Raw genomic sequence first — 13,137 nt, 5'->3', positions numbered from 1 at the left:
AGGACACACATTGTCCAGCATCTGTCCCTGCAGTCCCACCCAGGACAACTCCAAGTCCTGAAAATGCCCCCACATCCTATTTCTGCTTCCCTCTCCCTACCCGCAGCAGCTACAATGGCCACTTTCTCCACATCAATGCTATAATTCCTTCCATTACTAATCACAATAGTTCCATAGTAGAATATCAGTTAAGTCCACTCTAATCCATACTCCATCCTGTGGACCCTGGGATGGTTATGAATAGCTTGTAATCTATTACAACGTAATTATTTGAAAAACTTTAATACTTTGAGAAAATAATTCCACTGCTAAAGGCGAAGCTGGTTAAACTGAGTTGTCACTAAATGGCAGGATTTATGGCCCTCCTCTTCTGCTTTCATGACGACCACAGTTTTTAGCCCAACCAGGCAGGGAGAGGACGTGCCTGGCGGCCAGGGCTGCACTAGCCCTGAACAGCAGGTACCTCAGCTGCTTCAGGAACTCGACATCAGAGCTGCTGTTAATGAGCTTGATGAACTCCTCGTAGGAGGGGGCGTAGGTGTAGGCTCTCCTGTGGTGCTCGCTCGCCTGCTCTCTGCGCTCCAGCTGGGCGAGCAGCATCTGGTTCAGGAAATCAGGGTCGCTCAGCAACGCCACCGCCGGCTTCAAGGCTGTGGGAACAAGTAAGCGCACTGTAAACAGGGTATCCTTCTTCCATGGAATTTTCTTTACATCACATAATTTAAACTATTTGGGGGAAACATTTTTAAACTACCCACATGTAGGAAATTATAATCAATTCAAGTATTCAGAAAAATACACATACTCATATAAAAGGCTGCCTGTTGTAAATATTAACTATATTGACATTCAAGTGGTCATTTCAAGGACACCACCTTTTTCTTTTATTCATTGTATAAGGGTTAATATGTTTGAATACTTCAGTTTGCCAAAGAATGAAAGGCAACATTCTTCCAGTTGGTCTTTGCAGACCTCAGGAGGGAAACTGTTAAAAAAAAACAATGGATGGGAAGCAGATATGGTTCAAGTGATTGGGCTCCTGCCTACCACCTGGAAGGTCCCGGGTTCAGGTCCCGAAGCCTCCTAGAGAGGATGAGCAAGACAGCAAGCTGGCTCAACGGACTGGTGCAGTGAGCTGACACAACAAGATAATGCAACAAAGAGACACAAAGAGGAAACACAATGAGAGAGACAACAAAGCAGGCAGTAGTGGTGGCTCAGGTGACTGAGCACCTCTCTCCCACAGGCCCCTCCGAGGTTCAGTTCTTGGTGCCTCCTAAAAAGAAGACGAGCCAGACACAGAGAGCAGACAGTGCGCACAAACACTGAGGTGGGGGAAATAAATAAGTCTTAAAAATAAAAATCAATTGCGGGGAGTGAATGTAGCTCAAGTGATGGAATGCCTGCCTCCCATGTACAAGGTCCCAGGTTTGATTCCCCGTACCTCCTAAAAACAAAAACAAACTAACGAAAAAAACACAACTCTCATTTTACGAGGTCCTGGGTTCAATCCCTGGTACCTCAAAAAAAAAAAAAGGCAATGAAACTATTATGAATTCATCCTACTAACTTTAGGTTACAAGGGAAAGGGGGAATACTTTTCTCTTTTTCTCTGTGGTTGGTTATACAGCTGATGAGCACAGCTGGCAGATTCTGAGAAGTCAGATGTTCATCCAATAGATCTCAAATAAAATGTTGCTGATTTGAAATTCTGACATAAGGAAAGTTTCTCTCAAGTCATATTTTCTTCCTTTTTTCTTATCCTAGCTAAGTATTTCACAGGATATAGTTAACTTTTTTCCTAGTAATCATACTATATTGTGGTATAGCTCCATTTTTTATTTATTCCTAGTTCACCAAATTATGTACAGGCATTATCAATTATGAATAGGCATTATCAATTAATCTTACAGTAAAGATCTTTTCAGTAAATGCTACATCAGAGATTGTATATATAATATTCTTTCATTAATGCATTTATCCTTGGCTTGGATAATTCAAAAGCTACCCTAAATGGTTGTTTCCCTATAGAGAGCATAAGGACTGGTTTTCCTGTGTCAAAATAAACAACAGAATGGATTGTGCATTTCACCATCTGTTACATTAAAAAAACCAAGTTTATCACATAGGGCCAAATGATGTTCTTTGATATGGCATTTAAGCTTAAAATTTTGAAAATACTTTAATTCCCACATGTCCTACACTGCACAATGTCTGCACAGGGGTCAAATGAAGTGTTAGCATATTAGTATGTAGCACCACAGTTTGCACAATTATCACTGCATTAGCTATATCAATCTTATTAGTCTACCTTTGGTTGTGAGAATTTCTGCAAGCATTATACGTAAGCTGAGAGACTGCACATCCTTTGAGGGGAGGAGACAAAACACCAGAACCCGAGAACACGTCTGCAGGAACCTTACTTCATCATCTGAGTTCCTCAAGCATGCATGCAACACAAAAGGCCTTGGCTGTTCTTCATGTCTAAAAAATAAATAGAGAGGGGAAAAGAAGGAAAGAAATTTCTAAAACCAGTTCAGTTATTTGCCTTTAGGTAAAAAACATTTCAAATGAACAAAGGAAAATACAATGATATGTTTCAGTATATTGGTCTTAAATACTGAGTCACTTTCTCAGCAATATCAAAAATCAATACTTTCCTCAGTCACAGAATAATCTGGAAACTTTCTCCTGGAAAAAAATGCAAATGCATGGCCTTCTGGGATTTCAAACAAGTCATGAAAATTACCTTAAATAGCACCAACAATTACAGGCAACTCCCAAATCAGAGCAACAATCCAGGGGTATGAATATCCCTTTAACTAGATTACTTTACTTTTATATCATCTAGAGCTCTTCTTAAATGTGATCTATAGCTCCATTTAAATTTTAAAATAATAAAAAAAAGGCAACCTAATACAACATAAACCAGTCACCAGCCAGTTTTCCTAATAGGGCTATCATGGGGTAAGACGTCTATGGCTATTTCCAGCGAGGCGTGGGTCGTGACTGGACGCTACAGAAGCTGACGGGCTCCTAGGAGCCTCCCAAGAATTTTCCAACATGGTCTTGGGTGTCCCTGTCAGCAACAGCTTCACCTTCTCTCCAGGACCACTGATTTAGAGTATCTGAGCAAAGAACAGCAGGAAGAACTTTCTATACCACCCTGTCCTGCAGCAGCATACTGGTAGTTCAAGAAAGGCTGGGAACTAACTTTTTAAATACTTCTCCAGGTAAGAGGCAAAGCAGGATTCTTGGAGTAAGCAGGAGCCGATACTGAGGTGAAACAGTGAACAGAGGCAGAGGAAGTGTCCTAGGCACAAGGGGAGTGAAACACCGGCGTCTTTAGGACCAGCATCTCCCAGCAGTTACCTGTCACTTCTTTTTGCTCTAGAGACTGGACAACGGTTTCTATAATGAGTGAACTAAAAAGAAATATTTAGTACGCTAGAGGAATTAAATCCCCATGCGCAAAGCCGACACATAAAAAGATTTTAAGAGTAAGCCTTTTGATGCTTATTGTGTTCATAGTTTTTAATGAGGTTGTTTTAAGTGCCTGGTTGACGGAGGTGATGGTAGCACATCACCACAAGTGTGACACAGTGCTGAGTTAGGAAGGTCCTTGTGGTTGTGTGTCGCGAGCAGGAAAGCGAGTGGGGAAAACGGGCCTCTATGACACGGGGAAGCCCGCTGTGGACAACGACTGGTGAATAGTACAAAGAGAAGAATGTTCTTCCATGAACTAGGACAAACGTACGTCACTATTACAAGGGGTTAATAATAGGGTGGTATATGGGAAGGAGAAAAACAACTAATGCAAACTATGCACTACACTTAACAGTAAGATGGTAAATTCTTCCATCAACTGTAACAAATGTAACACACCAATGCTCAGTGTCAGCAAGAGGTACGGGATTTTTCTTTGGGAGCAACGAGAATGTTCTCAAGTTGACTGTGGTGATGATGAATGCACAACTCTGTGATTATACTGAGTCACTGGCTGTACACTTTGGATTGTATGGTGTATAAATAAAACTGTTCATTGTTCTTTTAAAAGAGTGTCAGCCTTTACACATGCACTGCTATACGCTGACTTCTAGAAAGTGGCATCTTCAATTATTTTAAACTCTAACTCTGCTGCCAGAAAAAGGGGAAATTTTAATAAAGTAAGATTGAGATGCTATTCCTCTGTCAAGTAAAGCACTAAGGACAGTACTTTACGGGAGCTGCTGAGGGCAGGGAGAGGGAAGAAGAGGTGTGATATGGGGTATTTTCAGAACTTGGAGTTGTCCTGAATGATATTGCAGGGACAGATGCTGGACATTATATATCGTGCCAACCCACGGAATGGACTGGGGAAGAGTGTAAACTACAATGTAAACTATAATTCATGCAGTGCAGAAGTGCTCCAAAATGTATTCATTTTGCAATGAACGTGCCACCCTGATGAAAGAGGTTGCTGGTGTGGAAGGAATGGTGTGGGGTGTGGGGTATGTGAGAACCTCTTATAGTTTTTATTTTTTATTTTTTTTAAAGATTTATTTATTTATTTCTCTCCCCTCCTCCACCCCGGTTGTCTGTTCTCTGTGTCTATTTGCTGCATCTTCTTTGTCCGCTTCTGTTGTCATCAGCGGCATGGGAATCTGTGTTTCTTTTTGTTGCGTCATCTTGTTGTGTCAGCTCTCCGTGTGTGCGGCACCATTCCTAGGCAGGCTGCACCTTCCCTTGCGCTGGGCGGCTCTCCTTACGGGGCACACTCCTTGTGCGTGGGGTTCCCCTACACAGCGGACACCCCTGTGTGGCAGGGCATTCCTTGCGTGCATCAGCACTGTGCATGGGCCAGCTCCACACAGGTCAAGGAGGACCGGGGTTTGAACCGCGAACCTCTCATGTGGTAGACAGACGCCCTAACCACTGGGCTAAGTCCGCAATCTCTTATAGTTTTTAATGGAACATTTTGTGTGCTCTATGTGTCTTTTTTAAAAAAAAGATAATAAAAACATTTTTTAAAAAGAGAAAAAAACTATTTGGCTAATATTTTAGGGGACATTACCCCCACAAAATTCAATTTATAAAACTTTCTTTAAATACTGTAAATATGCCTCTCAGAGAATACACAGTGCCCTCTGTGTCCCATCAGAAGGCAGGTTAATTAACCCTGGTCATCAGATGGTCACAAGTTCACCACTCTCCACTCAACAAGGGCCACACCTTCCCAGCAAAAGGCCAGAAAAGCAGGACCTTCTTCTGCCAGTGTGGTTCAGCCATGTGCCTGTGGCACCGTCTTCTACCAGTGTGGTTCAGCCATCTGTCTGTGGCATTTCCTAACTTACCTCTGGGTTCCCATTTCTTGAGTGAGCAACAGCCATTTAACCTTTCATAAGTTTTATATGCAAAATATTACTTAATTCTCATATCTACACTGAAAAGTAGATACTACCACCATTTTACAGACAAGAAAATTAAGGATCTGAATGGTTAAGCCATTTATTACCTCTGTCCAAAGTCACAGAGGTAATAAAGGGCAGATAAACCTCTCAAATCCTGTTCTAACTCTCAAATACAGGCTCTTTACACCATAATCAAATTGCAAAGATGAAAGGGGAAAAAAATCAACGAGAAAGAAGGAAAATTCATGAATAAAAACATTGTTTCCTCTCAAACAGGATGTCAGTGCTTCAAACAAACCCAAAAAGAGCAGAGAATTTTATATGAAGGAGACTATGAAATTAAAGATGCTATTGATTTAGTAGTATAGAAACAACCATTTTGGGATTTCTTTCCTTGAACATGCTGGGACAGACGGCACAAAGGAAGAGGAAGCAGAGGCAAGAACTTAAATGTGATGTACTGACTTAGAGCAGCAACAGAAAAATGAGCCTGGAAAAAATACACGTTGATGGAAAGCTGCCTCCACACAGCTGCCTAGCTGTCAACCAGAGGAGGAACTGCTCTTAACGAATGCAATTTATTATTCTCTTGTCTGAAAGTGGTCACTTCAATTGGCCTCTGAGGCTGCCAACATCATTTTGCTGCTGAAAACTCTACACGCATGGGGATTTCTAGGGTTAGGGTCCTCTCCCCAGGCAGCCAGCATCCCTAACTGCCGTCTGCCAGTCTCGTATATGCTTTACACAAGATGATGCACAACCAGACACTGCTTCTCCAGGTTCACCTCCAGGGCACGAGCAGCTGACCATATGCAAAACACCAGTAACCTCCTGGCACTTTTTCAAATATCCACAATCCCATACAACAGTGGTAGATTCTTTTTCCTTAATAAGACTCATCACCGAGAGCTTCTAGGTCTAGCCTAAATTCCAGTAAAATAAATCTACCCTTGGCATAAGAAAACTAGAAGCCAAAGAAAGGTGTTTCTAAATGGAATCAGTTGGGAAGTGGACTTGGCCCAATGGATAGGAAGTCCGCCTACCACATGGGAGGTCTGGTGGTTCAAACCCCGGGCCTCTTTGACCTGTGTGGAGCTGGCCCACGCACAGTGCTGATGCGCGCAATGAGTGCCCTGCCACGCAGGAGTGTCCCCCGCGTGGGGGAGCCTCACGTGCAAGAAGTGTGCCCTGTAAGGAGAGCCGCCCAGCGCGAAAGAAAGTGCAGCCTGCCCAAGAATGGCACCGCACACACAGAGCGCTGACATAGCAAAGATGACGCAACAAAAAGAAACACAGATTCCTGGTGCCACTGATAAGGATAGAAGCGGTCACAGAAGAACACACAGAGAATGGACACAGAGAGCAGACAACTGGGGGGGGGGCAGGAGGGAAGGGGAGAGAAATAAATAAAAAAATAAATCTTAAAAAAAAAAATATATATATATATATATAAATGGAATCAGTTATCTCTTTCAATTATTTTGATGCTTTACCTGTGAACACTGTTGTATTAGTCAGCCAAAGGGGTGCTAATGCAAAATACTAGAAATCTGTTGGCTTTTAAAATGGGTATTTATTTAGGGTAGAAGCATACAGTTATCAGGCCATAAAGCATAAGTTACTTCCCTCACCAAAGTCTGTGGCCATGTTTTGGGGCAAGACAGCTGCCGACATCTGCCAGGGTTCAGGATTCCTGGGTTCTGCTCTTCCCAGGGCTTGTTTCTCTCCAGGCTCTCCAGGTTCAACTGCTGCGCTCTCTCCTCACAATCAAGCTCCTCAGTGTGGCTGCTTTCCAGGGCTCCAGATTAAAAACTCCAACTAACATTTCTGCCATGTCACTTTCTCTGTGAGTCCCCACTCACCAAGGCAGCAGGGATGCAACGTCCTACTGATATGGCCCCATCAAAGCCTTGATCATTATTTAATCAATTAAACCTCTGAATTCAATATAATCTAATATGCCCAGAGGAAAAGACCAGTTTACAAATGTAATCCAATATTTCTCTTTGGAATTCATCAATATCAAACTGCTACAACTGTTTATACTGTCAACAACTGCAGTAATTTCAGAAGCTGGTAGATGTCTCAATGAACACTCCATTCTCATATTGAACTTAGATAATCACAAAAGCACAAGATTTCTCTAACCACTTGCTCTTCTCCCAAACTTCAATCCATCCATCTTCTAACTGAAGTGAGGAATTGATTTCAAGTCTGCCCTCTATGAGGCAGGGGGAGGGAATAAATAAATAAATCTTTAAAAAATTAAGTACTGCCTTTTATTTTTTTATATAAACAAATTTAATAGCTTAGTTTAAAATAAGACTTTCAGCAAATGTGAACAAGTCTTTGACAGCACCTGTCAGGCAGAACCATAAAATAATACTTTATATAAAGGAAACCACAGGGAAGCAGATTTGGCTCAAGTGATAGAGTGCCCGCCTACCACATGGGAGGTCCAGTGTTCAAACCCGGGGCCTCCTGACCTGTGTGGTGAGCTGGCCCATATGCAGTGCTGATACACATAAGGAGTGCCATGCCATGCAGGGGTGTCCCCACGTAGGGGAGCCCCAAATGCAAAGAGTGCACCCCATAAGGAGAGCCGCCCGGCGTGAAAAAGGTGCAGCCTGCTCAGGGCATTGCCGCATACACGGAGACCTGACACAGAAAGATGATGCAACAAAGAGAGACACAGATTGCCAGTGCCACTGACAAGAATATAAACAGACACAGAAGAACACACAGCAAATGTACACAGGGAGCAGACAACTAGGGGGGAGGGGCAGGGAAGGGGAGAGAAATAAATCTTAAAAAAAAAAAAGGAAGAGGGAAGAAGATGGTGACAACAGGTACTGAGAGGAGTTGCAGAACTTTCCAAAGGGAGAAGGTAAGGATTTTAAGACTCAAGATGACCCAGGAGCCCTATTTCTCTCACTTTCCTTATTCATGCACATAGTCCCCTGCATTACTCAGCCAAAGGGGTGCTAATGCAAAATACCAGAAATCTATTGGCTTTATGAAGGGTATTTATTTGGGGTAGGAACTTACAGTCACAAGGCCATAAAGTGTTAAGTTACTTCCCTCACCAAAGTGTGTTGCCATGTGTTAGAGGCAAAACGGCTGCCAGGATCCAGCCTTCCGCTTCCTCCTAAGGCTCTGTGACCCCAGCTTCTTCCAATATCAGCTGTAGGCTGGAGGGCTGCTCTCTCTCCCCAGGGCTGTTTCTGGGTTTTCTCAGCTGTTCAGGGCTCTGGTCTCTTCAACTGCAAACTATTTGGTGAATGGCTCAGCTCTATCCCAGGTCTCCAGCAACCAAAACTAAGCTTTCTGTGGTCTCCTTCTCCATGTATTATCGTCCCTGTCTTTGCTGGAACGTCTGTTTATATAGCCCAGAAGCAGGGGGAAGCGGGGATTCAAACTGAGTCACTCTAATGATGTGGTCAAAGAAAAGCCCTAACCTTGATTTAATAAAGTAAAAGTGAAACCTCTGAATCTAATAAAGTCTAATACATCCAGAGAAACAGACCAGTTTACAAACACAATCCAAATCTATTTTTGGAATTCATAAATACCAAACTGCCACACTCCTTACCCAAAGTTACTTTTTCTATAAGCAACAGGTTTCAGAGTGTTCTGGATCCCCGAGACCCTTCCAGGGGGTCTGAGATATTGAACTATATTCATAATAACAGGAAAATGATGCCATTTTCTTTTCCACTCTCACCCTGAAATTTTCCGAAGGCTACATGACCAGTGATGGCATCATTCCTCTGATGGGAAGTGTAGAAAGTTTACTGTATATCCTTGCACTTTAAAATTTTCTTAGTTTTAATTTCTCATATGGTAAAAACAACAGCTCTAAGGAGTGGTGACTGGCACACATTTAACAATTAGCTCCCGGGGAGGGGTGGCTCTGCTACTCCACATAGCATGCGCCATTTCCACGGTGGAAACGCTCCCCCCATGGCCAAGCTCAAGCTACCAATGTTATGTCTGAACTCAGGGCTGGGAAGAGATGTGCATAATCAGCTCCTACAGCCAGTACCCACAGCTCCCGCACCCCAGATACAATCCACACAAACCTCTCTGAGGGTCTCAGTAATTTATAACCCTAACCCAAAAGTTTGTGAAACACTGTTCCACGTAATGTTTTTTAAGCCCACAAGTAACAAAATCAATCTAAGCTGGTCTCAAAAAAATCATTTTTTAAAAACGACAAAGCACAAAAAATAGCAAAGTTATCACAGGTAGTAAAAGTATGGTTTTATAAAACTCTATCATATATAAAATGTGTTTCTTAATGTGGGTCACAGTCAAAAAAAAGTCTGCAAAACTGATCTGCAAAGGCAGTAGGCTGGAAAATAGTGGGCACATGATGGGTATGTGAATTTTGGTCTCATAAGCCTGAAATAGGTAAACATTGGGAGAAAAGACAATTCATGGACAGAAGCTGTAGAACTGAGAATGGAGACCTGCACAACTACATTTTGCAACACAGATTTTGTGGAAGTGTACCATGCATAAACAGTAAGTGTACAGTGAAGGTTGTGAACTTACAAACACGCACATCATCATAAAGGGCACCCATACATCTCCCCACCACCACCACCTTGCATTGTTGTAAAACATCTGTTACAAACAATGAAAGAGCATCTTCAAACTATTACGAAGTACAGCCCGTATCTTACATCTGGTGCATTTACCCCCAACCCACCTGATTACTGAGACCCTGTATTAGTATTATATATTTGTTATCGCTCATGAGAAAACATTTTCATATTGTCCTCTTAACCACAGTCCATCACCCACTACTGGATTTCCTGTGTTATAAAGTCCCATGCTTTATGTCCCATGATCATCCATTCAAAGTGTGCCCTCAGTGGCTCTCATTTATTTCAGAGTTGTGGTGTCATCACTTCTGTCTATTTAAGAATATTTTCATTACTCCACAAGGAAAAATCCTATACCCCTTTATACTCCCATATTGTTGCCCCTTAGAATTGGTATTTCTTCTTTGCCACTGTTGCAAAAATATTACAAAATTACTATAACTATCGTCCATAAGTTACACTGGTTGTAATTTTCGGCAGAGCACCACATTTTCAGCACTTTGTAAAGAGCATCCTGATACTAGTGACCAGTCTTCACCCCCACCCACAGCACTGGTCACAGTCCCTGGGCTACTCTCTAGCTTCCTTGCAAGTGGCATCCCACAGCCCACTTTTTGATGGATGCACACAAGAGTCTCTTAGAAGAGAAAATGGTTCACCCCCTGCCTAATAAGAGCCAAAGCTTACTCATCCCTTAGGTATTTTTCAAATACCGTACCTCTTCCCTGATGGAAGAGGCATAGTAAAATTAGTGAGAACAGTTCACACTAAGTGTGGGCAGCCCATTCCTACGAATCCAAACCCAAACCTGGTACTATAGGCAGAGGGATACCAATTTCAACAAAACCACTTTTGATGCACAAGTTAGAAACATTATAATTCATCATCTTTGCACATATTCTAGAGCAAGACACATGTTTACAATCCTATCAACAAACCTAGGAAAGTGGAATGGGTTATGAGTGATAGAAGCGGCCGTGTTGCAGTCTTCTTCCACCAAATGTGATTCACCCAGGCCAAACAAACCTTCAACAGTACAGTACAAAGGGCTAAAACACCCAAGGAAAAGATTTTTCACATTGAAACATCTACTCTAATTACAGTCCACAAGTTCTAATACTGGGCTCCTCTTAAAAATCAACTTTCAGTATGCTGTAATGCACCAGAGCTCTGTTTAACACAAGACTGCAAAAGCAAAAACATGAGCTATATTCACACTTCTAAAAACTGTATTCACAGTTGAAAATACTATATTTAGTGTTCTAACTGCCCACAATACTAAAATTCAGTTTATCATACTGCTGGCTCAGTAAGATTCCTTTTACCATTTATTTACAAAATTAAGAGAATCTTAGAAAATGGTTTTCCATGATAAAGTTACTAGACACTGTAATTATCCCTCCTCAATATATTGTCGCATTTTCAAGCCAGAAGACAGCAAGAGGCACAGTATTCTAGAGATCTGTCTAGACTTTGATCCTTGATTCAATAAGAAAAATATTTTAATGCAAAGAAGAATGCGGAGTGGTTTGTGTTATAACAGTTACCTGGCATTAGCAGCTTTGAGGTCACAGAAGTGAGTGAGTAAAGTCCTCACAACATCACTGCAGACAATTTTAACCACATCCACGTGGCTCAATCTGTGACGCAGCTGCTTGGCAATCTCCCAGAAGTCTTCCAAGAGCAGATGGTAAAGCTGCCCCTCGTCCCTGCTGAGGCTCCCATACCAGGACAGAACGTAGTCTCTGTAACTGTGGTCGAACACTGCAGAGATAAACAAGCAGGAGGTAAAACCTGGGTGAACAGGAAACACTTTCTGTATAACATTCCTTGTTTAAGGCATAAAAGGAATAGAAAGCAGCATTCAAGAGAAAACAGGTCATTTTTCCTGAGATCTTGTAAAATGAAAAGATTCACATCTAATTAGAATGTTTGGAGCATGGTAACCGCATGTCCTGGATTTTCTTGGACATCCCATTTTTTACATTATCCATTTTGTTGCCATTATTGCCCTCAGTGTCAAATAAAACCTTTTTGCCTGTGAGCGTTTCTCCTTTGCCAGCTTTGCCCGTGGAAGATGCTGGAGGACATTGGCCCGTGTTCCCTGGTGCTCCCATGCTGCGCAGCAGACCACACGTAGGCGCAGGGGCACACGCCAGCGCGCTCCAACGGCCTCCCCGGCTGGGACACTCCGCGAACATCTCAGTCGTGCAGGAGGCCGAGGTCCCAGCTTCCGGCCCGGCCCTGGCTGAGGGGCCTCCTAGCCCACGGCAGACACTCCCTTTGCAACCAGCACTAGGCACAGAGGACGGGCTTTCCGCTCTCTCCCTTGCCAGCTGCTCCACGCTGTTTCCTGAGGAGCCGCCGCTGCAGCAACAGCTGCACATGGCATCTCAGACCTCACCGCAGGGTCAGCGTCCAGGGCACACCTACTCCTCTGGAAGATTCCTGGTCTCTATTTTCTTAATTCTGGATCGAAGGTATACTTTGAAATGAGGAAACCCTAGTTCCAGGCAAGTGCTGTCCAGTAGAAACATGAGGGGCATACAAGTAATTTTAAGTTTTCTAGTGGCCACATTTAGAAGTAAAAAGAAACAGGTGAAATGAATTTTAATAATACATTTTATTTAGCCCAATGTATCTAAAATATTAGGATTTCAACATATAATGAATATTGAAAATTAATGAATTATTTTGCATTTTCATACAAAGTCCTTGCAATCGTACTTATTTTAACTTGCAGTAAATCAGTTATACAGTGTACATCAATTACACTGTAACTGCAACATTTCAGGTGCTCACTAGCCACTTGTGTCCAGCGTTTACCACACTGGACATCACAGCTCTAGCCCAGATGAAGCCAGTGTGGCTTCTGCCAGAAGCGCTGCCTTTTAGAAAATAAAACGCTCCTGGGCTTACTGAGTGGTGGCTCCCCAAAGGCCCCAAGGAGAAAAACATTTCGTTACTCAATCTGTACCAGCTCAAGGATTTCTGGGCTATTTTTTTTAAGCACCATCTACATCTCAAAGTGTTTCTTTTTCCTCTTTGGAGCACGACTTCTTTGGCTGAATTATGGCTTCAGCGCTCATCACTAGTCAAGCGTCGTCTCAAGAGTCCCCCTGGCTCCTGCCAGTGCA

At 42.6% G+C, this 13,137-nt stretch overlaps 1 protein-coding gene across 6 annotated transcripts in view; it reads right to left on the bottom strand.

Annotated features, from left to right (window-relative positions):
• The window catches only part of SNX25 (sorting nexin 25), a 175,889-nt gene that overhangs the window by 82,469 nt on the left and 80,283 nt on the right, over nucleotides 1-13,137 (bottom strand). For all 6 annotated transcript variants that reach the window (XM_071212559.1, XM_058289873.2, XM_058289875.2 and 3 more), the window contains 3 exons: nucleotides 11,548-11,764; nucleotides 2,312-2,484; nucleotides 464-650 (listed from right to left, as the gene is read on the bottom strand). In XM_071212559.1, coding sequence (XP_071068660.1) covers nucleotides 464-650; nucleotides 2,312-2,484; nucleotides 11,548-11,764 — 577 coding nt within the window. The remainder of the gene's footprint in view (nucleotides 1-463; nucleotides 651-2,311; nucleotides 2,485-11,547; nucleotides 11,765-13,137) is intronic.

This window comes from Dasypus novemcinctus, chromosome 29 (assembly GCF_030445035.2).
Source record: "Dasypus novemcinctus isolate mDasNov1 chromosome 29, mDasNov1.1.hap2, whole genome shotgun sequence".
Lineage (NCBI taxonomy): Eukaryota > Metazoa > Chordata > Mammalia > Cingulata > Dasypodidae > Dasypus > Dasypus novemcinctus.
The sequence above is the reverse complement of the archived record's forward strand: the minus strand, read 5'-3'. Positions and strand labels throughout refer to the sequence as shown.